Source organism: Triplophysa dalaica, chromosome 3, assembly GCF_015846415.1.
Source record: "Triplophysa dalaica isolate WHDGS20190420 chromosome 3, ASM1584641v1, whole genome shotgun sequence".
Lineage (NCBI taxonomy): Eukaryota > Metazoa > Chordata > Actinopteri > Cypriniformes > Nemacheilidae > Triplophysa > Triplophysa dalaica.
The window spans coordinates 25,813,965-25,841,065 of NC_079544.1; the positions used below are offsets into that span (position 1 = coordinate 25,813,965).

The 27,101-nt window shown below is 36.7% G+C and overlaps 1 protein-coding gene across 2 annotated transcripts in view; it reads left to right on the forward strand.

The window, feature by feature from the left end:
• The window catches only part of ankrd12 (ankyrin repeat domain 12), a 45,032-nt gene that overhangs the window by 10,310 nt on the left and 7,621 nt on the right, over positions 1–27,101 (forward strand). The window contains exons 2-7 of one of the 2 annotated variants that reach the window (XM_056742511.1): positions 22,679–22,792; positions 23,486–23,636; positions 24,916–24,987; positions 25,510–25,656; positions 25,938–26,141; positions 26,502–26,644. In XM_056742511.1, the coding sequence (XP_056598489.1) occupies positions 22,733–22,792; positions 23,486–23,636; positions 24,916–24,987; positions 25,510–25,656; positions 25,938–26,141; positions 26,502–26,644 (777 nt within the window). In that variant the 5' untranslated portion in view covers positions 22,679–22,732. The remainder of the gene's footprint in view (positions 1–22,678; positions 22,793–23,485; positions 23,637–24,915; positions 24,988–25,509; positions 25,657–25,937; positions 26,142–26,501; positions 26,645–27,101) is intronic. The other variant, XM_056742513.1, reaches the window with a different exon arrangement.

Consider the following 27,101-nt stretch of genomic DNA (forward strand, 5'->3'; position numbering starts at 1 on the left):
CTCCGAAAGTGGTTATCGGTCGATTATGATCGGCGACCGATCAATCGGAGCACCTCTAATTATAATGGAATAAAATTGATAATTTAAAATGCCAATATCAAATGTTTTCATGTTTTTTATCTTCTTTCTCTCCTTATCATCTCCCTCTCTGTGTAGTGAAGCCCCAATCCTGATCTGTGTTAACTTGCGTGTGAGTGTATGTATGTTGTGTGTGTGTATGTTATGTGTACTCGTGTAGATGCATCACGTTAACAGCCGAAACTTATTAAACTCTGTATCATGATCTGGTCATCATTAGGGATGCACCGATCCGATACTCTGGATCGGAATTGGGGCCGATCCGGATGTTTTTTGCTGGATCGGGTATCGGACTGACGGGTTCTCTTCAGTCCGATCCGTTGCGATACCCGTGGAAGTTACTCTAAAGCTTCATAAAGGACTATCCATCAGGAAATTACCATAAACTGTGTCATGCACTGTATTCGTTGTCATGTATTTTGATAGCTTTATGCGAGGAATAAACCAATATAGCATAAATAAAAAACTCTGACCTCCGCTGGTGCGGTCATCTGTCAATCTCAATCCAGCATGCGTGTGTCCGGGAACAGTCAGGACGTTACTCTTTCCAAAGTTTTTAATATTCTTCCTAATCACTAGATAGTAGACTGTGGTTTTGTTTAAAATGCATTTTGCCGGAGACTGTACTCGCTGAGTGTAAAGTTATTAGATTCAAGCACCGGAACCGGTCTATGTTATGCGTCATTCATACACTAACTCTTTTTTTTTTACTTTAGGATGGATGCAATGTACTATGATTTAAACACATAACATATCTCTTCTCTTTGTGTTATAACTGTTTTGAACTTGGGAAGCAAAGATCCCCGCGAATACACGATCATCACTATCCGGGATGTGCGTGAGTGAAGCGGGTGCATTAAGCGCATCATTCTGCGTCCAATGCGCATGACTTTAAATAACGTAGAAGCGAATGTATTAAGCGCATCATTTTGTGTCCAGGATGTGCATGAGTGAGTTTGGAGACTTTTATATTGTGGTAGCTTTGTGCAATAAACAGAAATTTATTTGTTAAACATTTTGTAAGTATCTGTGCTTAATGAGACCACATTTTGTTTTGTATGTATTTTTAAGTTAAATAAAGCACTAAATAACATTAAAAAAAATCATACTTTTAAGTAAAAATACTTAAGTGAAGGAAAATGGTAGATTTTAATGTACTCATGGATTTAAAGTAAAAAAAAAATTAAAAAATGTATGGACTGTAGTGGAGTAAATATGCTGTGCTTCATACTGTAGGAAAGTATTTTTTTGTCCAAAGTTCTCTGATAAAGTACATATATTTTAAAATGTACTTGAAAGTAAACATTCTTAACTATCCACCTCTGGCAATAAAAGTTAAAATATGCAAGTCTACTTTGATCATGAAAAACAGTGCTAGTATCGGATCAGAATCGGTATCGGCCGATACACAGAATTCAGGTATCGGAATCGGATCGGAAAGGAAAAAGTAGGATCGGTGCATCCCTAGTCATCATACAGACACGTATGATATCATTCGAAAGTGTTAAGGGTTTAGATTTTGTAGACCCATGATAACCACAAAAACTGTGCTTTGTAAAATAAAGAAAGCCAAAAGGATGCACTACTTTCCACCGTCTGTGAACTGTTTCTCTCCGTTCGCAGAAGAAGTGATTCATGTTGTGCTTTTTATGCCATTTATGGTGTTTTTAATCATCAGACACTATAATCCCAGAATCTCTGAAAGAGTAACACTTTGCCGTGCTTTTAGGGGTTAGAATGTACTTCTAAAAGTATTTTGGATGAAACACCTGTTATAAACTCAGAGATGTGGATTCGGACGGCAATTCAATTAACGCATGACCTGTTTGACAAGAAACAGTAGGCAATTCGGTCAGGGATTTTCCCGCAGGTGGTGGGAGAAAAACGCAGACATTCTGGATTCAGACGGCAATAAAATCCCCATTTACCCCTGTAAATGTCCCTGTGAGAAACAATTACCGTCCGATAGGGCTTATGCATTGATAACGTGCAGATTGGTTGCTGTCCTTGAAAATAAAAAAAATATCAATTCAGAGTCTGAATTGAATGAGACAGACTGGGTACAGAATTGACTGCAGTATCCCTGCGGTAAAACATAAAATATATAAAGCCGTATTTGCGCTTGAAGGCTAGTTGTTTTTTTGTCTATTTATTTTATTTAAATTATGAGAGGGGCTGTATTTTGTTAACTTTAAATTTACCACTCATTATTACCGTGGAACAATAAAAACGCAATAACTAGAAATCGTTGTGACAATTAATTTAGAACCGATTTTTTTTTATGCTGCTATTTTAAAAGGGTAAAAAAACAGTAAAACTACATAGGGCTGCAACAACGAATCGATTAAATAGATAAAAATCGATTACTAAAAGAATTTCATAATCGATTCGTTGTGTCGCGCGACACAACGAATTTCATAATCGATTCGTTGTGTCGCGCGACACGGAGACGTTTGATTATAAAAAAACCGTTATTTGAGCGGGGAGCAGAGTGAACACACTCGGTCTCTCTCGCGCACTGATGCTAGCAGAGTTCGGTGCCTCATAGACAGACAGGAAAAATAAAAAAAAAACGAGGAAAGATACATGGCGGAGGCAGAGAACGTGCATCCCAAGTCATCATAGGGGCGGGAGCATTTCACACTAAATAAACAGAAAAAGTGTGTTAACTGCAAAATATGCAAAAGCGACATGGCATAGCACCGAGGCTCCACTGCAATGATCCAGCACCTGAAACGCAAACATGTTGGACTCTTTGATGAGGAAGAAGGGAGTTCAACAGCAGGTTAAGTCATTACGGAATCGTACTTTTGTTCCGTTTTGAAGTGAGAACAGACTTGTCCCCGGTGCGGATGTTTACTTGTCATCCAGCTTGACAAGCATGACAAGTTAGCATTAGCTGGTTAATAACAGTAGTAAAGCAGGGGTGGTGTAGTTACTTTGCACTTTGCATTGCAAGAATAAAGACACGTTTTTATTCACTCGCCTTTTTTGAACCATTCATTTATCAATCTGTTGTCATGTATAGCTACACTGCAAAAAAATCTTTTCTTACCTTGTAATTTATTTCTCGTTTCCAGTCCAAGTATCTAAAAAAACCAAGATTACTAAAACAAGAAAAATGGCATGAGAAAATTAAGTGATGCTTAAAACTTCTGTTTGAAATTATATCTCATTAAGATTATTTTTCGTACCCCGTTGGCAGATAATTTTGCTTGTTTTAAGCAAACAATCACTTCATTTTGAGGTGTTTTTTCAGAAAAAAATTCTTATGGTATTTCATGTGTCTAGTAAATGTTTCTTGATTTAAGATTCTTTTTTACATTTTGACTGACAACAGGACAAAACTACTAAATTAGAAAAGCAATTTTTGCAGTGTATATTCTGTGCTTTGTCCCATATAGGTTATTATTGACAAATATATTTGTGTGTGTTGTACATTTTAATTTAATTTTAAAGTTATTTTATAGCACTCGGTCATCTTAAGCTTTGTTAAAATGTGGTGTATAAATGAAGCTTGCACTTACTACAATGATGGTAATAATTTGATGAATAAGCTTCAATTGAATTTGAGAGAGTGTGTGTGTGTCAGTGTGAGAGTTTTTGAGTGTGTGCGTGTGCAAAAGTGTGTGCGTCTGTGAGTGTGTGCATCTGCGAGTGTGTGCGTCTGCAGTGTAGTGTAGAGAACAAGTTCTGACATTCAAACAAATCCTGTCACATTTTATGATTTGTATTGTTCTTTATTTTTTTATAAATTATTTATTGTTTTGGCAGCTCAGGTGGCTCTTCATTTAAAAAAAGTCTATATATTTGGCAGATGTAAAGCATACATGTGTATGTTTTTTGTGTTAGTCCATCTTTATTTTATTTTATTATTATTATAACAGCTCAGGGATGTTCAAGGAGCAACATGTATGTGCAGTTCCTAAAGATTTTAGTTCTGTTTTTGAAAAAAGGGTTGGAAATTAATGCTTTTCTTGGTTTTTGTTTTTATCCGATTCATCGATTAATCGAAAAAGTAATCTACAGATTGTAGTAGAGTAGGCGGGGCGAGACCGTGGTTCGAGTCCGGTGAGTAATTGTGAATTAGTGCCAGCTGTGCGCACACCGGCCTCGAATCACGTAGGAGATGGGAGCATATAAAAGGAACGAGCGACCGGACCGTCGAGGAGAGAGGACCTGGCCCGAACTTGTGTTTGTATTTATATTATGTTTTGTTCGCCGGCGGTCGTCCGTGAGGGGCCGCCGGCTGTTATATTACTTTATTAAATGTTTAAATGTTTGCCGGTTCCCGCCTCCTTCCTTCCCTTTTATGGAGATTTGTTGCACAGATTAATCGATTATTAAAATAATCGTCAGTTGCAGCCCTAAAACTACAGTTCACATACTAATACATGGACATAATGATGAGATCATGTTTGTGGCTTCAGTTGCATTTTTTGCATTTGCCTAATGTGATGTACCCCTGTAGAAATCTAAATGAAGCCGTCAGCGCTGTTAGAACACAGATTATTCATTATTCAGTTCTACGTCCACATACCTGAGAACCTGGTAGTAGAACTTGATCGCTGGCTCTTGTATTTATGTTGTGTTTCCGAAGCATTTGTTAAGTAGCTTGTCTGGCTTCAAACAATGATCAGGCCATCTCACAATGTCAAGTGTCCGACACATGAGATGAGGCGGTCAGCAGCCTCATTCTCATCCCCGCATTGTCTGGAGAAGTTGAGACGTTCTTGTTTTCTATGTTGCTGTAACAATGAGAGCTGATAGTCGAGGTTTAGTCAACACTGTAACCTGGGTCAGTGCAATTTACAGAAACATTAGTGACTAAACATTAAGAGACAATTACAGCATTACATTTAGTCTGAACTAGAATATTCTTTTAATTTTTACTATGTTACGCTTTTCCAGGGCAAACCATTTGATACAATTATGAACTTTTGTGTAGTTTTTTATTGTATAATGACGTATTATAAACATGTACTGTTAAATTAATGCACTGTAAAAAGTGAAAGTGTGTTAAAGATTTGATCTGTAACTTTTGCCTCACTATCCCCATCTCCGTTTAAAATGGACATTTATTCATTTGGCAGATGCGTTTATCCATAGCGACTTACAAGTAGGAGAGCATGTAAACGTTTTGTCAACACGCTAAACAGTACAGTTAGTTTACAACGCCATGCTACTAGGAGGATTAAAGCTGGAGTAAGCAAGGGAGAGAATGAACAACAAGACATAGACAGTTATTGGTAAGTCGAATAAATGTGGAACAGGTATGTTTTGAGCTGTTTTTTGAAAGTTGTGAAGGATGCTGCAGTTCGGGAACCACAGAGGAACCGAATGAGTAAAGGTTTTTGCAAGCAATTTGGTGCCTCGCTGTGATGGAATAACCCGGCGTTGCTCATTTCCAGAGCGAAGATGGCGGGAGGGTATGTAGACCTGAAGCAGTGAGTATAGACAAAGGGGCGAATTTGCCTTTATCGTTCTGAAGAGCAGTGTCAGCGATTTAAACTTCATGCGGACGGCAACAGCCCAGAAGGCAGGCAAAGACATGGGCAGAAATGGTGGGGTAATCTGCCTGAAAAGAGAATTAAAGCTGCGTATCATCTCCTGCGTATCAAGGCCCTGTCTACACTTGGTATTAAAATGCACTTTGGTCGATCGAATCACAAGTAGACAAAAGAGAGACATACCTGTTTACACCTGGTGTTTTAATCCATCTTTTTTTGTTCACTTTCAACCACTTCTGTCCTGATTTCTTTGCAGAGAGTGTTTTCTGGCTGCTTAAAACACAGGCTTTTCATATATTTTGATCGAATGGACTAAATAAGCGCTAGCAATGTACATGAATGCGTCCGGAGACAGCAAAAAAAACATAGCGAGAGCAGCTGTTTTTATTTCTACACTGCTACACATTCTTTTAAACCAAGCATTTAGGTTTTTAGCTGCAAAGTTTAAATCCTGTATAAATCGTGTTTCAGAATGTTTCACATTACGTCTGTATGCGGATAGTATGCCGTCTCTTATTGCTCTTCAAACGCATTCAAACACATGAGCATCAACATCATGAACTCAATCCGGTCGAAAGCGTTTTCGTCATCCAATCGACCAAAATGCATCTTAATAACAGGTGTTACAGGTTCTAAATGGTCTACATCAGTTTGGATTTTATTAAATATTTTGTCCAGAAGGATTTATAAAGCCTCTCTGCGTACATGAGCATGTAGACATGACACCAATATTTGTACACTAGTTGGTGCCCAGGTCACTGCGACAGTGAATCCGACACGGTGTTCATGCCATGAAAGGTGAATAAAAGGTTATGTGAAACACTGCAGGACAAACTCGTTTGGCCACTTTGGTTCACGTTACCTTTTCAAATGTCCCGTAGCCTGACAGATCTTGGCACGGTTTTAATGTAATTTGGGAACTCGCGGTACCTTGCCTGGCCCTGTCGTTTCTAGCAAGCAAGCCTGTAGTTTCAAAGGGGATGGAAAACTTGAAATGTTCTCTATCGGATCAAACGTGAGCTTGTTGTAGGAGTGTGCTGGACTTGTAAAATGAAAACGACCTCCTAGATTTGAGCTACTTGGACTGCAGAGTGGTGGTTATGCACAGCGATTGTGTGTTTGTGCCAAACGGGGTGGAGCTTGAGAATGCACTACATGTGCTCAGCTGGTGTGTGAGACAGTCTCTGTCTGGACTCCTGCCTGATAACATTGTGTCGAGACGGTTTACACTCATGAGGCTGTTGTACATGGGCTTCTATTCTCTTTCTGTTACACAAGAACCTGTGCTTGTGTGGTTATAATCACAAAATGTTCCATATTAGGAATGAAAATGACTATGGTCAAGTTTATAGGAACCATTTTTAGGTCAACTATATTCCCTTAAACTTCATTCAGCATCATTCCGGTGTCCAGGTTTGCAAAACGACTGAAGGGGGTCAATGTGTATGTTGCTGGTTGTGTTTGTGATGATTTGCCTTATCAAATACTATAGAACTTTACAGTAATTTTTCATTTGAGCGTTAAGCTTAACCTGTGTTTTATTTTGACGGGTCTCGTGGTGCTTCAATGTAATACGTCAATGGGTCTGTGCAGCGCTGAATGATGTCAAACACACCTCATTGTTTTAGACGACAGACACGATACCATTGAAAAGTGAATTTGATGATGCCTTTTAAGATCGATCGCGAGTTGAAATCGTTAGATCGCCCACCCACCTAGTTGTGTTTTTGTTTTTAGGTTTAACGACAATATACCTTGGTAGGCTGCTTACGGTATTAAATAAAAAAATATTGAAGGAATGTATCATCGGCGCTTAAGGGTGGATTTGTATTCATTATTTGGTCCAATTGATCCAGTTCAAATAGTTTTCTTTTCTTTTCTTACTACAAAAGTAATTTCAAACATTTAGGCATTCACCTTTAGATTAAAAGATTTCAGATTTATTTCAGTCAAGTTTTTTTTTTTAAAGGGTACTGGAAATTTACTGATATTTTCTACTTTTCTCTAAAAATATATTTTAGAAAATGTTATTTCACGTCCTCACCAGTGTGTGAACATTGATTGTGTGCATTGCTGTACAAATTTCTTCATTTATCATGTGCAGAAAAATATTAAATTCAGTTCATGTAACATTCTATCATTGTAAGAACATTACATACTTAAAACCAACATAAAAGTGCTTTTAAAAGTAGCAGTTATTTTTTTATATTGTTATCAAGTTAAATTTCTGTAAGGAGCATTGTGCTTTTTGTATTAATTTATTTTGGTTCTATTTTAGTTTATGTACTGAGATGTTTAGCTGCAATATATACTGTACGTATTAACTGTAAGACTTGTTTTGAAGCCTTTAAGCATGTCTCATGTTTAGCACAAATTATGATTATGCACTTACATGCAACTATATTGTGTTATATATTGTTAAGCTTGAACATTTTTTACTTATACCTAGGGCTTTGACGGTGGCCTGTGACAAACACACTACTGCGATGGTAAAGTGCCATGACGGTGGTGAACTACCATCGGCGGTAGTGCATGTCACTTTGACAAATATAAGTGTAATAAAAATGACAGTTGCGATAAGGATTTGTATTTGTTGCCTTTCAGTTGCGGATGGTTTTATTTAAAAGATTTTAAAATAACAGAGAGATTATTGGCATACGTTTCCGTCAGTGCGTTCGAGCGTGGGACTGTATGGCAAAACCCAGGTTATTCTGCGGGTTCTGCATTGGATCTTGTTGTGAAATTAACAGATACACAAAATCAAAACCGGCTGTGACCCGCTTACTTGGTGTCGGAGCGCATATATTTGAATAATATTTTCAACCTTCGCGGAAGACAAATTTTACGTGCGTTCATGTCATTTGCATTGCCTGGGTTTTTTTCGATAACTGTGCCAAATCGATACTTTTCAAACGGTCCCGGTCCCTAAATCGATACTTTTAAAAAATTGCCACAAAACACTTGATGACATTAAAGAACATTTATTAAATTAAAAAACACAACAAATTCACAATTAAGATTTTAACACTAACATTGCTAGAAATAGTGTTTACTGTTTAACGTGTTTAAAGCTACATCTAAATGCACCATAGTTATGTGAAATATGGGCAGAAAATGCGCTGATATCAACAGATAAAGAAACTTACAGAGAGCCTTCTAGGCTACATTATTTGTGCATTATTTTAAAAACAGACACAATGTATAATGAATAAGTAAAATGATATGCCTAAACATGTAGTCAAAAAAGCTTGACAGTCTGATGTCTAGAGATCAGATTGACAGGTGCAATAAGGTTTAGCACTTTCACTGCTGTGTCTTTCTTTATCAAATGCGTTACTGTGTTAAGAACGAGCTCCATGCACGCAGCACGTGCTTCATTGATTTTAAACGCGGTGGAGAGAGGGAGAGAGAGCGCGCACAAATTTTTTTTTTTACTATCAGTCCACGGGTCATGCACGTTCCCATCCACAGGGATCCCGTGCGGATCATGGATCATTCACGATCCATTTAACCATCATATAAGATGTGATGTATTTGTATTATCAGAGCTTTCCGGCTTATGTTCATGTGAGGGCAAAAGTCTCAATCAACAGCTCAGTCAACATTTAAATGGCACCGAAATCTGCGTTTTGATTCGGTCCAGTTACATACCGGCTATATGCACTGGGTTTCTGTACACCACCCTAGCCGTGAGTTCGCTTCTATACGCATCTTTGCATTAACTTTGCATGGACAATCTTCCGGTCTTTCTCGTGAAACCAACATGGAAGTGAATAAAACTGCAATTCACTGACCGGCCACTAGAGGCAGGTTCCAAAACAGAGCTGAATCTCATTGAACCCCATGTTAAAATGGCCAACTTTGCTGCAAAAAAAAAACATGTTCACAGCCTGGTACAAAAAATAATTTTGGTCTATATAGGTAATTTTGCACTTCATGACAAATGTGAAGGGGGAGAATTGTTTATAACTCATCTGTTTAGATTATATTAAGCCTTAAAATTCTGCAAATTATGTGCGTGGCCACTTGAGTGACATGTGGTTTCAGCAGCCAGGCATCTCCGCTCCGACCATGTCCAGCGTCTTTGCCCATTTTCGATTATCCAGGAGTGACGCGCTGCCAAGATGATAACGGCCTCTTAGCTCTGCCTACTTTAGGCTTCGTTTTTACTCTTCACAAACCTTCGGGTGATGTCACGGACACTACGTCCAAATTTTATACAGTCTATGGTTAATACGCGACTGACTGAATTTGTCACAGCAACAAGAGCTTTTTTCTTTAATATTTAACTTTCTTATATTATTTAAGTTTTCAATATTTATTTAAAAGTTTTATATGCTGTTGTGTGCCGTTTGACTGATGGATATGCGAATGAAAAATGAACATGTTTCACCCTCATTTATTTCAGATCTCATATTTCAAAAAGTATTTAAATAAGGTCTATATCTCTCTTCCACTCGTCATGTGTTTCTACACGCAAAATGTAATAATATGTATATTATTTATATAAATAAACAGTGGTAAAAAAACAGCCACCGTCACAGCCATACTTTTACCGCAAGTTTCTGATCATACTATTAATACGTATTGTATAGACTGTCGCCCAGCCCAGAATGTAATGTTGGGTTCTGTAAAATCACGCATCACAACAATAATTCATTTTATTATTAAAAACTACTTCTCTACGCCAATGAAATTGAAAATAACGTTTTCCAAAAGTCTTCTGGACATTCCTCCTGGCAGAAATAAATTTGAATAGATGAGTGGATGAGGAAGAGAGGGGAGGCAGATGATCTTTACCCATGATCCTCTTCTCAAAGTGCCAGCAATGTAGGATTACTGCGTTGCTTTATCCCGTTGGCACGTGCAGTCTGAAATGCTTCAGATCAGTTTTGTCCATATTTCTCACATTAAGAAAAAAAACACATAAAAAACATGCGTTTTGCAGCAGTTAAATTTGATTTGCTTTTTCACAGTTGTGCTGATGTCTGGCTGTACCAATATTTACAATTTGTTACTAGATTCTTGTTGTCAGAAACTATATTTGCCATTTTTATGCTTCAAGCAGATGAACTGAGGCAGATTGGTCTCAGCCCATCAATAGCTTGGTTATTCCTTGGATTTGACCCTTTTGACCTCGTCTAGACATCTTCCATCAGCCCATGTCGGGTTTTTAAGCCCACCGTTAATGTATTTGCTGTGTTATCTTTGTTTTGCCATGTTCATGTTTTCTGCATTAAGAGCCGTTTCTGAATTCCTCTTCCCATTTGTGCTAAATATAGCAATTAAAATTCTCAAATGCATGTTCATGTTAATGTATTCTCGCTGATCTGAGCCCATGCGGGAACCCGGGTCGTTTCTATAATGCCGGTTAATGCAGAATATCATCTCAGGCGGACTGATGGGTTCAGCGTGGGTGAGTCATACTGGTGCATCAATTCACTGAGTCATTGGGTCGGATACTGGCGGTTTTAAGCCTGTGCGAGATTGCATTTCGGCCTGTTCGGCCTATTTCAGATGTGTTATAGTTTAGTTACGCTGTCTGTCCGTGTTCCCGATTTGTAATTAAATGTCTCGTCTGATCTCAGTGGTTGCTTTGAATTTTGCTTCAAGCCATATGGAGAATTTCAGCTCTCACAAATGTTACCGAACAAAAGTGTTTTCTTTTGCTTAGGTTGAGTGTTCTATTATCATATTGTATTAGCATCTGATTTAAAATGCCTGATGAGGATGATATACAGTATTGGAAGCAGAGAATATCCAGGCTTGATTGTAGTTTGAACTGTCTGGTGTCTTTTGACGTTGTTACTGCAAATAGTCTTCTAGACTATGATTCATAACATTTAACTTAACATTAAACAATGTTCGCCGTGAAAAATATAATTTATGAGGTAAAGAAATTTGACATTTTTAGGGTTGGGTACCGAAATCAATGTGTACACCGGTTCCATACATTTGTCACTTACTCAATGTTTGGGTATTCAAATATGAATTAATAATTTGTCTGTAAATGCATGTAGTTTGTTACTTTGTGATGCATGATACAAAAATAATAATAAAGTAATACAACCAAAATCACCGCATATATCAACTACGGCGCAGACTTTTGGAACTTGTCATTCTCTGCGCTTAAGGCAAGCGTTGCGTGTCAGGAGGACGGGGAAAGAATGAGCAGGAAAAAAGGTGAATGGGACTTTTTGACTGTTTAAATGGTAAGATGCTTCATTGCATTTCTCCTTTACAAGCGGTAACTTTATTGGTATTTCATTGGTAATGATTTATAAACGTGATGTATTCCGTTTGTAAAAATAATTAATTATTATCGAGTAGTTTTTAAAACAGTTTTGAGGTGAGATCTGGTCTAGTAAGTGGCACAGCATCGTTACGTGATGTTTATGGAAAATGTTCATTAATTTGAATATTTGTGGCTTGTGTTTTGAATATGTTCCCCTGCATTTCAGACATTTTGCCTAAACACAATTATTTTGCGAATTGTGACTTGAATCTGTCTTTTCTTTTTTATTCTATTTATTTATTATAAAGACATTCTGTTCTAACCAAATTCTGTAAATCGATGTTTGATTGTTTTTTGGTGCATCATTGTTGCGCTGCACTTTGCGCTGTACCCTTGTTAACCACCTGGTGTCAGACATGCACACGTGCGATTCGACCATCAGTCGACTATCGACTAAATCCTTACTCGAGGACACCCCTAATGTCAGTTTGACATCATTTGACTTCAACCCTCTTAAAGTACGTAAAGTAACCTGCAATTTTAGGTTTTACACAGAGATGGCGATAGAGATGCAAAAGTAACAATTGCAATCAGTATTGCCAAAAGAATAAAAACATATATCTTTAAAGTCTGGGTAAAGAGAATTCTAAGAAAAGTTTCAAGACACAAGAAATGTTAGAAATGTGTTGCTGAAACATATTACATACAAAGACTATGTTGTCTGAATATGTAATACTGAATTGTGGAGTTAAACAGTTTAAATCACCTATTCTCTGTTTAGGTTTTTTTCGGTGAGGCTAAAACATGGCTCGGTGATGCAATGGAACATCCGAGCATGCATGGAGCATTCCCTCTGCTATCTCTAGAGTGCCTAGCATCAGGTGTCTGCTCAATCACAAGCTCAGGGTTGCAAACTCTCACACACACACTTTCTTGTTCTTTGATGCTCTCACTCTGCACAACTTATCAAATCTTACACCAAATAACAAGAAAAGCAGACAGGAATGGACGGAGGGGAATAACGCGAACGGAAGGAAGATAACTGCCTGTGATCGCGGCCTGCTTCGGTGATTTTCTTTTGGAGAATATCGCCCAACTTTGAATACAATTCCTCACATTAAAATCTTCACATATAGCCTTCTGGGGACTCAGTTGAGCAACGCGAGTGGGCTTGGCTTCAGTGCCAAAAGCTGACACGCCCCCAGTGTTTGAGGGCAGAGAGTCCTGCTTATTTTTCCAATAACTTATTTTATTTACTATGATGTTTTTTTCTCCATTCAAGTTGGACTGGGTGGTATAATTGGTTAATAACACATTTTCCAGTTGTGACAAACTCAGAATATATATTTTAATGTAACTTTACCCAGACTTTAAGAAATAAAACATGAATGGATAAAAATTATCAAGATATGTTTGCGATCTATAGACCGTATAGTGTCAACAACTTAAACGACGTCATGTGTCCCAAACTTAACCTCCCATAGACCTCTGCAAAAAATCAATAACTGTTGTGTAGTTTTAATTCAATTCGATTCAATTACAATACAATATTAATTAATACTAATATTTATTAAATATAAAATAAATTATGTTATAACCAAACACAGACTGGAAGTTAACTTGGGGCCAGGTGTGTGCATCTGATGAAACGGTCTACTTACTGACTCACATTAATGTTGCAACACAAACACAATATTTTGCTCGCCACGCCCCCTTCATTCCAGTTCCACGTCCCCCTCGGCCTTCCTACCCCCCCGTGGGTGTATAATCTGTAGTGAAATGGTACATTGTTCTGTGCTGCGTGGGTATCTGTGGTCATTAACCTACATACAGAGCAGCAGGCCGCAGAGTTCTGAAAGATGTCTCGGATGTTCTCCCATAGGGAAGTTTAGCGGTCTCTTCTTTCTCTTGTCGATAGAACTGGACTACTGTTGTCCCATGTTTGTGCATGTGTTCCATTGCACGGGGGTGCTGTTTGTTATATACTATAACTTGTGGTGTTCTCTTTCAAGTGTTATAGAAAAACACAAAGAGAAAAAAAATTATTGCTCCGAAAATATTTTGACTGCAGTATTCCTGATGTTGGCTGTGAAGCACTTTTGTGTTGTGTCATGTCGAGGTTGTACGGTGGTTGATCTGGGATTACTGACCTCATGGTGTTGCTGTTCTGTTTATTGTTTTCACTGTTGTACGATTTGAGCAGAAGTTTGGGGGGTGGGTGCAGATTTGCCGGTCGTGGGTCTGTTTCAAAGCAAAGCCAAAGAAAGCAGGACCTTTACAGTTTTGTTGTAGCGGTTAGGTCTAAGATGAGCTGCCAGCTGTCTATTGTTTTTATGAAAGGCTGTGAGGGTGTAGCGTGTGTGTGTGTGTTTTACAGTCTTGGTTTTGTAAAGGCCTCTACTGTGCTCTAGGAAGTATGTTTAGGATTATTTGTAGGATTATACAATCGTACGAGGTGATTCAAGGGCACATGGAATGTAAGGTATTTGCAGGGCTTTACGTTAACTTTTTTTGCTCATAGCAAGGGTGCTACAGAGGTAGAAAGTTTTGTAGCACAGGCCAAACAGTTGTAGCCCAAGTATAAAACGCCTGTAGTCATCTTTGTAGTGCAGGTCATCAGATAAATAGACAGGGACTGACTAAGGACATTAATGTTACATACAGATATTATACAAAAAATTCATTTTCCTTTTAAAGTTTCCATGTTTCAATTTTTTTACTATAATAGTATATAAAATACTGTAGTTTACTATACCTTAAATCTATTGGTGCTACTGCGTTTTTGAACCTTTTGTAAATATTAAAGGGGTGATTTAACGCTGTTTTCATGCTCAACATGGTCAACTTGTCAAAAAAATTGTTTGATGTATTTAAAATGATTATTATAAGGTATGTAACGACGTCACAAACAGTCTTTTTAAAACACATACTATCATTATTTCTGTGTCAAATGATCACACTAGTGACGTTACTGGGATTAATGCCAACTCACAAGCATATGACGCGTTTACAAGCTCCTACTCTGCCCAAATTAATTTTACACCAAATAACAGACCAACATATAAAGTAAATACAGCCTGACAACAAAACTGTTCTTATGAGTGTCTTTCAGGATTGTGATACATTGTTCTGATTATGCTTCACATCTCAACTGGACATGTTTGAAACGAAACTAACGATTGTAGTTTGTAGCGAGGACAAATTCGAGTGAGCGCTTATATCTGTCATTATGGTAAAACATATCATCTGAGCGCCTATTACTCTATTAGCGCTTATAGAGAAGCTGCGCTATTTGAGCATTTCGTCAAGTTGCCCATCATTTCATGTTTTCAGGTTATTTAAAACTGTTTACAGGTGAGAATACTGCGTTATTATATTTATCAGTAGTGTCTTTCTGTAAAGACCCCTTCACGTATATATCAGGCAAATGTATAACATAAAAAAGTGTCACCTTATGAAATTGTTTTAATGAGACATATTTCCTATACAATTTACTTCAATGCATTTATAGTTTAAGGGAGTTAAACTTTTGCATTTAAAGTAAAAAAATGAAAAACAACTTTAGTTTACTTATGGAATTTGTGGTTAAACTTTTCTCACCATAGTAACTGTAGGTTAACCATGAAATATGTAATAATTTTGAAGCAGAGTCCTACATAATATAAGTCCTACAAGTCATTCACTCATACATTCGCAGAACATGCAGATGACATATTTAAATATGAGGATTCCGCTTTCACGATTCCTTCCACTTTTCCCCAAACCAAACAAATCATAGGCTCTAGATATATGGAGTCAATGCAGCCAGAAAACAAGTTTAAATAAATAGCGGAGCGCCATCAGTTAACCTCACATACCAACAAACAGAGCGACACACTTCACATGTGTTCACAAGCGGCTATGTCTAATGCACGTGCAAAACGTTATCGCACATGTGCACAACTGGGAAATATATTCTTCGCACAGACCGATTTTTTGTGCGACATATATGTTGAACTGTACAGCCCTGATTTGTTGTTTTGTTTGATTTGATTTATGTAATTGCATTTGTAGATAATGTGAATCTGCCTGTTTGTGCACACGTGTGAATGTGTTTGTGTCTTGGCAAAAAGTGGTATGGAAGTAGGCATTTACAGACACAAGGATGTGTATAAATATAAATCCAGATGCAGAAAAAATATTTTACCTAAACACATACTTATAGTATAGTTTTGGACGGGCGGGCGGACGCATGCACGCCCGCGCACACACACACACACACACAAAGATTTGGTATAAATATATTTGGTATTTAAATTAAAACTTTTAAAAAGTACAAAGGTATTATTATACTGTATGTCAAAAAGTAAAAGATTGTGTTTACATAATATATGTCTGTGTACTGTGCATATTAATTTTTGTATTTTATATTTTTATTAAATATATGCATGTATGTGTTAATAAATATAATATATATATATATATATAAAAGTGATAGTTCACACAAAAATGAACATCCTGTTAATCTGTAAATTTGTATGTGACGTTTTCTTCAGTGGAAGTCAAAAGAGTCACATTTTAGTTACCCACATTCTTCAAAATATCTTCTTTTGTGTTCTGCAAAAGAAAAAAGTCATACAGGTTTGACATGACATGAGAATGAATAAATGATCAAATAATGGCATACCTTTAAGTAACAAAGTGTTTTATTGTTTTTTCTTTCTGTAATATGGCTTCTGGTCGTCTTTGTTTGGGTGTAGTGGCAAAAAATAAGTCGAATAATTGTGTGTTTTTTTTCTTCCATAAAAGCATAACCATCCCTGCTTGAAACATTTCTCACTGTGTTTCCTGATTTTTATTTGTACCAGCTGTCCGGTGATTCATTTAGGGAACTTCTAAGAGTATGTCTCAATAACATCAACAGAACGAATTCTGCAGTGTAAGAAATTCCATGGAAATATCCACATTGTTCGAGTATTACAGTTCATTTTTTATATCGTATTTATACTCTTAATCATCATGAAACAAATTATCTTAATACAATTCATGTGTTGCGATATACATGCGTTTAAATTAACCATGATTATTGATTGTGGTGTAACGATACTTTGTAGTACAATATTTCGCGGTACAAAAATAGGATGCGCTTCGTAGAGTGATGGGGATATTTTACGATATGATGTTCTTTTAATTCTATTGGTTGAACGGTCAATACTGACTCTGCGCCAGCCCGTCACGTGTGCTTTCACAGCAGTCACAGACATGGTTTGAATCACCTGCATCAGCTCAAACCAAACATTACGGCAACATGGGTTCAGAAAACTGAAATTGGAATAGATCATGCCCCCTCATCTTTTAAGTCAAAGGTGTGCAGCATTTAGTTTCTTTCCTGTCACTTGACGGGACAAGGACGGTAAAGTGATCATTGACAAAATGCAAACAATTTCTAAATGCTGTAAAAAAAAAGCTGAACAAAAAAAGACTGAATTATTACTGAAATTGTTAATCTAAAAAAAATCTGTTTTGAAAAATGTATTTTGTTCAAAATATCGTGATGTGTATTGCATCGTGAACCCAGCATCAAGATATGTACTGAATCGTGATCGGAGTGTATCGTTACATCCCCTTTATTGATATAGTTTAATATATTCAATATTGACCATAATAATATTCTTTCAATATTTTAAATCTTTTTTTTTTCAATATCTATTGGTCAATTCAACATATTAATGAAAAAGGGTTTTGGACCCGTTTAACACTTTGCCTTAACTCACAATGGTTACAAACTCTTTCGGTCTACCTACACTATTTTGAGTGATTGAGACAAAAATGGAGAAGATACATAATGCTATCGGTGAAATTCATCTTTATTTTGTATTTATTCAGTGGATAACATGTTTGCAGCTCGAAGTACCATGTTACAAAGAGATTTCAGTTGTGCATAGGTAGCTGGCTTGAAAACCAATGGGATTGTCGATGAGAACAAATCCAGTCTACTCAGAAGAAGTTCTAGATTTTATTACGTCTCCCAGCACAGGTTTTTTTGTATTTGTGTGTGGTTTCTAAGAAAAACCAAGGAAACAAACATACGTTCTAATGCAATACCACAAAGAAATGTTAAAAACATATAATGAACTCACAGGAAAATTAGATATCCCAAAAATATTAAATGTACACAACAAATTAAAAAAAATAATCTCCAAGTTCAAACATAATATAAATTTACATATTTATTCACTCACAGAGGAACAAAGAAAATCCACAGTCCACCAAACATAGAGATATAAGAAACGGGCCATTAATGAAGCCTGTGAGAATGTCCTGATTGGCTCTGTGTCATGTGGGCGGAGCTAAGCGCTACGAGGTTATCTGACACGCAAAACTACTGTTGAGCATGTTTAGTCCTGTTTTCTGCAAAAAGTTATTTGAGATAAACAGTCAAGTAAGAGAATGAAATATGCTGGCAATGGAAAGTCAAGTTTAGTGCACTTCATTATGGGACATTATATTTGTGTTTCAGTAGGTGTGATACTTGCATACTAAACATACATGAAGTTTCAATGATATCGTTGCAGATTTCACAATTATGCTGCCTGTTTTTATTTACCTCGGTTCACATGTCAGGGACCGTAGCTTCTAGTTGAAGACTAGCACATATAAAATGTGTGGCATTCTTATATTTATGGAGTTGTTGTATTGTGTTGTGTATACCCAACCATGCAGCAGTTTCTAGAATGCTGTGAGGATATTCATAATATAGCACAGTCTCTCAGTACTAAATGAAATGAGGATTTAATGATGTTGTTTTCACGTTACCCATGGGTAATGATAAAATGAAGCAGTTTATAAAAGGCAGTTGTTATTTTGAAAATGTCCTGCTGTGTTAATAGTTTTTGTTGTTTTTTTTACCTTGCTGAAGTTTATTAGCAGATTGAGGTACAGTAAACGTTGCAGGTATATACATTTTGATCCCTCTTCATTCGTTTTGAGCAAACTGATTGTGTGAATGCATTTAGGGTGTGTATGAAAATATTTCACACTTTCAGCTTCTCCGACTCTTTAGTTACTGTAGTCACACCCTCTCGTCTGCGAGAAGATTTTAATTTTCCATTTTATATACTGTCTGTCGATATGTCTGTCTGTCAGTCTGGTCTATAATTTCCTGCCGATTCATGTTCATCATGAATAGGTATGTATAGGGCTGGGCGATTATATATATATATCGCGATTCACTCGAATTATACATGTCTAAATCGATTCTGAAATGGATTCGATGTTTTATGCTCAACTCTTCTGTGAACTACGGCTAGTGTTCAGTAGGAAGCACTGCTCGATCTAAAATCACGACGAGATTGAATCTTTTATTACATGTTTTTGAAAAAGCAACACTCCTCTATCATTATTACAATAAATCAACTTTATTCAGATGAAAATTCCTGAAAGGTTTTGAAGAACAGCGATAGAATATGACCACAGGCGTTTCCTGGAACTACGGCGTTTCCTTGTTCTTCTTATGTTCCCATATTCTGAGTTTATGCGCAAGAGCACCCTCTGGCTTTCGGATGTGGTGTCATTTAACCTTAATAATTGTGGCAAGCATAAATAGTAATCACGATTGAAATATGATGATTATATGATGAGCCCTAGCTTTATGTTATTTACCTCTGAAAGCAATGAAGAAACTTTGTGTTTATTGTCCCTCATGAAACCAGTTACTATGGTTTTACTATGGTAAAGTTAGGGTTAGTAAGTAGGGTTAGGATTATTTGTAGTAAAGCCACTGTAAACACAAATTAACTATGGTTTTACTAGTGTAAACAGTTCAACCATGAACAAATGGTAATTAATATGCAAATAGTGACACTTTTACTAAAACCATGGTCCCTGCTTCAGTACAAGACCTGAACATCATACAGTTGTCTCTCCTAAAGATACATTTTAAGTAAAAAAATCAAGATAGCAAATTGGTTTGTGGTGAAATTAACCATAAACCACAAGAGGCTTTGTGTAAGACATTACAGCGATGTAAGTCACATTACAATGACGACAATGACGTTACGCCTATGTCGCATTTACATTTAGTCATTTTATCCAAAGCGACTAACAGAGAGTTCAGGTAGCAATAAGTGATATGTCATACAGGAGGAATAATACAATACATGATTATTCAAAAATCAGTGTTTAATCAATAATAAGAGGTATTAATAATAACAAATTAATTTTGCCAATTAGTAAATTAATTAATGCTTTTTATTTTGTTGGATGTAAGAAGTAAATGCTTTATTAAAGCAATAAGACAGTCAAGGCCTCGCTATATTGTGAAAATTCCACACTCCACATATCTGATACTGGCTGTTGCCATGACAACGTATATTCATAATGTTGCACAGCTACAACATTTTTGCTTTAATATAGAATGTAGAATAATATTTTAATATAGAATTACTAGAATGATGTGTGGTCATGTGGTCACTGATTGTACATGAGATTTAAATGTGACTTGTTCATTTCATACTCATCCATAATATAATTTTATTTAATATTTGTTTTTTATATTTAAGGTTTGATGCAGGGATTGCAAGAAACACACGTATACCTCGAATACACTAAAGTGACTTTGGATAAAAGCGTCTGTCGAATGCGTGAATGTAAATGTTTTTTCCCTACATCGCTGTAGTTTGCTGTTGTTTTTCTGGGGTCGAGAGTTCACACTGGGTCGTACTGGAGCTCTCTGCAGTTGTAGACGTGGTGATGGCACACATGGCGGTCTGTTTGTCCCGCTGATGGGAGAATAAATCAGAGGCGTCAGTAGTTTCACCGCAGTCCGAGGTCATGCTGTAGGGTTTACAGCACTGTTTGTATTTCCACTCGCTGTCTTTCTGAGGAGTGGTCGACTCTGTCTCACAGGCAGGAATAGGGGCGGTCATTTACCTCAGCGGACTGTTCGTATAATTCTACTCCATCTGCTTGACTCTTATTTCATGACAATGTATTTTTACTGTGACCGTAGCGTCTTTTCAAGTATGCTTTAAAATTTTTTGGGTGTGTGTTTTGTTTTAAGGATAACAAAGAAGTTCAGAGGCAGGAAAACCACTGAAATATTAATGTTGAGCACAAGTGCACCCTTAACAGTAAACATTGTTTCCTGATTTAGAGCTTTTTTTGTTGAGGAAAATGTCATCATTTATTCATCCTGATCTGGTTCAAAACCTGTATACAACACAAAAGAAGATATTTTGAGAAATGTCTACATGGTTTTGTGTTCATACAATGGAAGTCAATGGAGTTCAGTGTTGTTTGGTTACCAACATTCTTACATTCACTGCAGAAGAAAGAAAAAAGTCATTTGGGTTTGGAATGACACAACAGGACAGGGAATTAAATGGGTGAGCTTTCCCTTTAAATGTATGCTCTGGTAAAACGGTCAAGGAAGACGCACAGGCTGTGAAATTTTGTTTTAAATCATTAAAAATGTTGGCGTTATGTTTAAATCCGATGTGTAATCACAATACAGTCTTATATTGATTTTCTTAGCCAGCAAACAGAGACATTTCTGAATGGGTTTGGCTCTAGTGTAGTTTTTGGCTTGTTGCTGTTTTCACAGGAAGTCTTGTGGTGTAGTTGTAACACATTTTTCCCACACAAATGATAATGATGATGTAGACTTGTTTCTCATCACTGTCTCCTCTTTCTCCGAGCAAGTGACTCAGCTAGTTTTGGTCGGTTCCACTGGGTGTCAGGTGTCGTGGAAATGTTATTTCCCGTGAGCCTCTGCTCTGTGTCATCTGCTTGCATCAGGGGAGAGGGCGTGAGGTTTGTATTGTTGAGTTCTGTGGGTCTCAGATGGTCTTCGACTTCTTTAGGCAACAAAATAGAGATACATCATTAAACGATTATGGTTTGAATAAATTATACCCTAAATGGGGCGTGTAACAATATATTTGTCACAAAAGACCAAAATTACCATCTTTATTGTTGAACTATGACAATAATTTCATGATATATGACATCTGATTAATTCTATTGATTGAGCTGACATCATGTGACCTGCCTCAATGAATTGAGCTTTTATTCCTACAAAAAGATTTCTCTTAGGATTTAACTTTCATAATTCCTCTCTTAATTTTATTATTTATTATTATTTATGGTTTTATTTTTCTATTTACACATTTTATTTTGTATGTACTTACAGAGTGTTCAGTTAAACACTGAATGTTGTTAATTCTGTATGAAGTTGCAGACAAGGAAAATACAATTTTATTGTGATACTATTGTAACACAAACCAAGTGTATCAGAAAAAAATCTAAATATTTACGTGATAGAATAAGTTTCTTGCGAATGTTTTTGACTTTCTAGACACTTTCAATGTGTTTTTCAACCGACATGTCATACAAGGCCAGAAAAAGGATGAAATATGTCCAAACGATTTCTGAGAGAAATTTTTTGAGGTGATTTACTGTTTCTGGCTCACAGATGTTTCACCTCCTCACCGTGACTTCAGCTTTGACAGATGTTCTTTAATGTATTTTTGGACCTGAGCGTGTATTAAACCTTTGAGTTGAAGGATCTCTTGCGGCCAGCATGAGATGTTCTCAACAATGCTTTCAAGCTTTGGGTTTTTCTTGCAATTTTTTGTGTCTTGGGGGAATGTATGGAATCTGCAGTGGATATTGTTATGTGCTCGAGAAGCACTTTATAATTTAGCATCATTATTATTGAACTAAATACAAGTTGATCTTTAAATTTTGTCCTAGTGCAGATATGTAAAAAAATCAGTAAAGTCTGACTATTTTACATTTATAATAGACCTAAGGTATTGAAGCAGTGGTGTTTGGACAGCAGTTTTTCACTCTCAGTTTAATGTTCTTGTTTCAGTCCCATGATGAAAGCCGTGAGCCGTAGCTGCTACAGCTAGTCAGAAGATGTACCATGGCCAAACCGGGATCAGACCGCGATGGAGCCATGGTGGAGAAGACTGCCGGGAAGAAGGTGACGTGCCTTATGAACTCTTTGATTGTTAAAATATGAATAAGCATTAAATGGGCATTAGGATTACTGTAAAAATTGTAAAATTATTACAAAAACTGACAGGATGGCGATGATGAAGACACAGGAGAACCATTAAACATGTTAATAGTTTAATAGCATTCCATTTCTTTTAATGACGTTTTTATATTTTAGTAGAAAGTAAAGCATTTGCATGGTGAAATAATGCAAAAATCTTCCCAAAAAGATTTTGTCTTTCCTGTAAAAATGTTGTTGCTAAATATTTTTAAAGTATCAAGACACTAAAAATGACCTTGAACGAATGCAGTTTAGTCATACATATATTATTTCATTTATCAGATGCTTTTATCCAAAGCAACTAACAAATGAAGGAACATTTTGTCTTAAGAGCCAAAATAAGTATAATATACAAAACGATGTTTCATTTTTCCACATGTTTATTCTATTAAACCAATAAATTGAAATACTCAAATATCCTTTGGATCAACATAAATGAGTTATTTTTTAAGGAAGTACGTTGTTACTTTAGCTGATTATTATATGTTTACACAAACACTGACTAACGCAAAAGGTTTTGACTGATAATATCAATAATCATAATAACAGTAAGAATAATGTAATAATAACATCAATGAATAATTATTTTTACCCTTATGGTTTCTTTTATTTTCTCAGAGTAAAGAGAAAATCTCCCCGTTCACCAAAACTCCGAAGTTGGATCGGAGTGAAATCCTAGGGAAAGATGGGAAGTCAAAGTCTTCCATGAAACGGAAGCTCTCCTTCACCGTCAGCCCGCAGAGGAACGAGGAGCGAGACTCTGACACCGGTCGGTTTTATATGTAGTATTAGAGATCTTCATCCATGCCTCATTGTCTCCCCCTTTTGGTCATTTTGCTCCACATGTTTTTGTTAGACAGGGTGTACCAGCCAGCTTTTTTAAGCAAGTTATGTAAAGTAAAGCTAGCCACAAAATCATAAACATCCTTAGAATTTGGGTGTCATTGAAGTTCGTAGGCAATGAGGGTGGATATATTTTAGTACATTTATGCATGTGAATATAAATAGTCATAGTATTGCAGTAGGTCTCAAGTTTATGCTTCTTCATTCGAGGAAAAAATATAAGTACTAGTTCACACAAAATATTTTTTTGTCATACGTTACTGTAAAACACAAAAAGAAACATTATGAGAAATGTGGTTTTGTGTTCATACAAGGGAATTTAAAGGGGACCAGTTAATTTGGTTACGATCATTCTTCAAAATATCTTCTTTTGTGTACTGCAGAAGAAACTTATTCAGGTTTAAAATGACATGAGGACCAGTTAATAATGACAGAATTTTTATTTTTGGGTGAACTATCCCTTTAAGAATATAAGAGTAGTTTATGATTCTTGATATCACTAATTTTATTGACTTATTAATTGAAGAGACAATAAACGTGCTGGAACAAAAGCAAAACTATAGAATAAAGTTATAAATGATGTCAACTGAAGTTACTAACTGCATTAACTAGTAAACTTTTAGAAACATGGAAAAAATTGACATTTTATTGTTTAGTACAAAAACTAAAATGACGCTTCCATGTGTTTGTTGGCTACTGTCATACAGTTCCCTACAGTTATGGCTAATCACAATAATGTAATTATTCAATGATTGTTATTGTTTGTAAACACATTTGTTTGTTACAGAAAATGTTAAAATTTTTGTTTATAATTTATAGATTAGCCAACCAAACTCACAGTGTCTTTTTAGTCAACCTGGAGATTACCCAACTTTTTGTAATAAGTACAAAAATTTTGTTACGTTTTTGAGCCGTGCATATTTAACCCGTAATATCATATAATATTATCTGTGTAATCCTGTTATATCCTGAATCTAGAAACATGTCAGAACATACTTTTTTGACCCAATGTTGTATTCAGGGATTGGTGGGCAGGGTCTGTCCTCAAATGGGGGGAATGGTTTGTGTGATGTCACCTGTATGCCGAAGCCTTTGAACGCTGTGTTATGATTTAAGGGGCGGAGCCTGTGGGTATAATCAGTGCTCTGCTCTCCCCCCTTCTCGAACCCTGACTCCCAATCCCCCCCCCTGCTTTTGCACTGTAGATGACTCTGACCCGGGGCAGTCGAGTGATGCGTGGGGAGAAAGATTACTTCCTCCCTGCAGGATATACGCAGGTAACTGCCTCCGCTAAATCCGGCCCGCAGCAAACCCTTGCTGTGTCGCACCGAGACCGACCCAGACCCGTCACCGCCCGCATGGCCACTGGATGCATTTCCATATCTGTCTTTAAATTAAAAACTGGCAAAATTGAAGTTTGTTTACAGAAGCGTAAACTAACTGCTGGCACATCACCTATTCTGTTTGCATCATGCTAAGAGAGACAGTTGATGGCCGTTGCATCATTTTGTGTTAGAAGAGCAGGGATTTGTACAAATGCACTTCAGGAATCTTATTCGATACTTGGTGTATTTGTACCATTTGTTGTCAAGATGTACGAACATTTTCCGCGGTTATCTTCTGCGTTATTTTTAATCGCATGTTTTTCACAAGACTCACGGGTAACGGGTTAAGATGGATAATGCATGTCTCTGTGAGGCTGGCATCTGTTCCCTCTCTGATTTTCACCTTTTGGTATTTCTTTGAAGAATTGTGAAACTAAATGAAGCTCATGAGCTCATTTGTCTTGTTTGCTGCAGACAAAGATGGTCCAGATAAGAAGAAAGTTAAGAAGGAGTCGTGCAGTAAGAAGTCCACACCTGTCAACATTTTGTTCGGCTACCCTTTATCTGAGCGCAAGCAGATGGCTCTTCTCATGCAGATGACCGCGAGAGACAACAGTCCAGGTAAAGAAAATATTGTCCGTTCGTTTGTGAGTGTTAACTTTTTTCTTTACAAAACAAATATTGTTAAAAAGACCACATGAGAATTTGTCACCATTAATATTATTATAATAAAATCTCACCGTCTCACATATAGTGTCCCGTTTCGTGATGCTTGGTGAGTTATGATGTAATCTTGCGATATGGTTTAATCCTAGCACACCCCTCCTCTGTAGTCTAGTCAGATCACACAGACTCTTCAGGTAAATCGAATGACCTTGGCGTTCTTGTTAATCTGATCTCAGATACCACACCGTGCCATCCCTCTCAATCTCCAGCGGTACAGAAAAAGATCCCTAGCAGCTCATCCACCCGACAGAAGGACAAAGTCAACAAACGCAATGAGAGAGGCGAGACGGCCCTGCATATGGCCGCCATCAGGGGCGACGTCAAACAGGTGAAGGAACTTATCGGCCTCGGTGCGGATGTAAATGTCAAAGATTTCGCAGGTAAGACTGTGTGTGCTCGAGCAACGTTTATAATACCCGCTTATAAGATTTCTCAACAAAAACATCACAGATCTTAGATCTGACGCATCACAGATTACTATTGTGCAATCTTTTACTCATTTCTCCTTTTTTGTTATTTTATTTCTCATTTTTAAATTAACTTGAACGAGTGAAAGTTTCTATCAGCTTAAATGGTTGTGATGTCACCATTTATTACCCTCTGTGTTTTTTTTATTTATGCATTTTGGCATGCTCTTTTGTCCGAAGTGACTTCAAGATAAACATTTAATAAACCCATGAAGTGCTTTACTGATTGATGTTTATTTAACATATTTAAAAATGATTTTTTTTGTCCTCTAGGTTGGACACCTCTCCATGAAGCTTGTAACCTTGGTTACTATGATGTAGCGAAGGTTCTGATTGGTGCAGGAGCCGAAGTGAACACGCAGGGATTGGACGATGACACGCCACTTCATGACGCCTCTAGCAGCGGACATAAAGATGTGAGTTTCATGCTAACATCAAAAATGGTTGAATCAAAAACTATGCATCTCTTTAAATCGGTAAAATTTTATTGGAAAAAAAACGTGCATTGAAATAAATTGTTGGTGCTTTAGGTTATATGGTTGACAACGTGGAGTGTTAATAACTTACAGTTGAGATAATAAACTGTATTACATGGCTGAAGACTTATGTATTGTGGCAATTATCAATAAAAATGAAAATGATCAATAAAGTTTTTTTTACATAACTGTGATGCGACTCACATTGTTAGCTGCTTTGCTGTACTTTGTGAATATTGTATATAGACGAGAACCTTTCAAGCTTTTTTGGATTTTCTAGATTCAGTATGTTATGAAAAAGTTTTAACCAAGGCCATCAAGGTTATGTTCAAAAGCGATGACGTGTTAGCTCTTCTTAACTCTATTAAATCAAGATGGTATAAAAGCTTTTTAATTT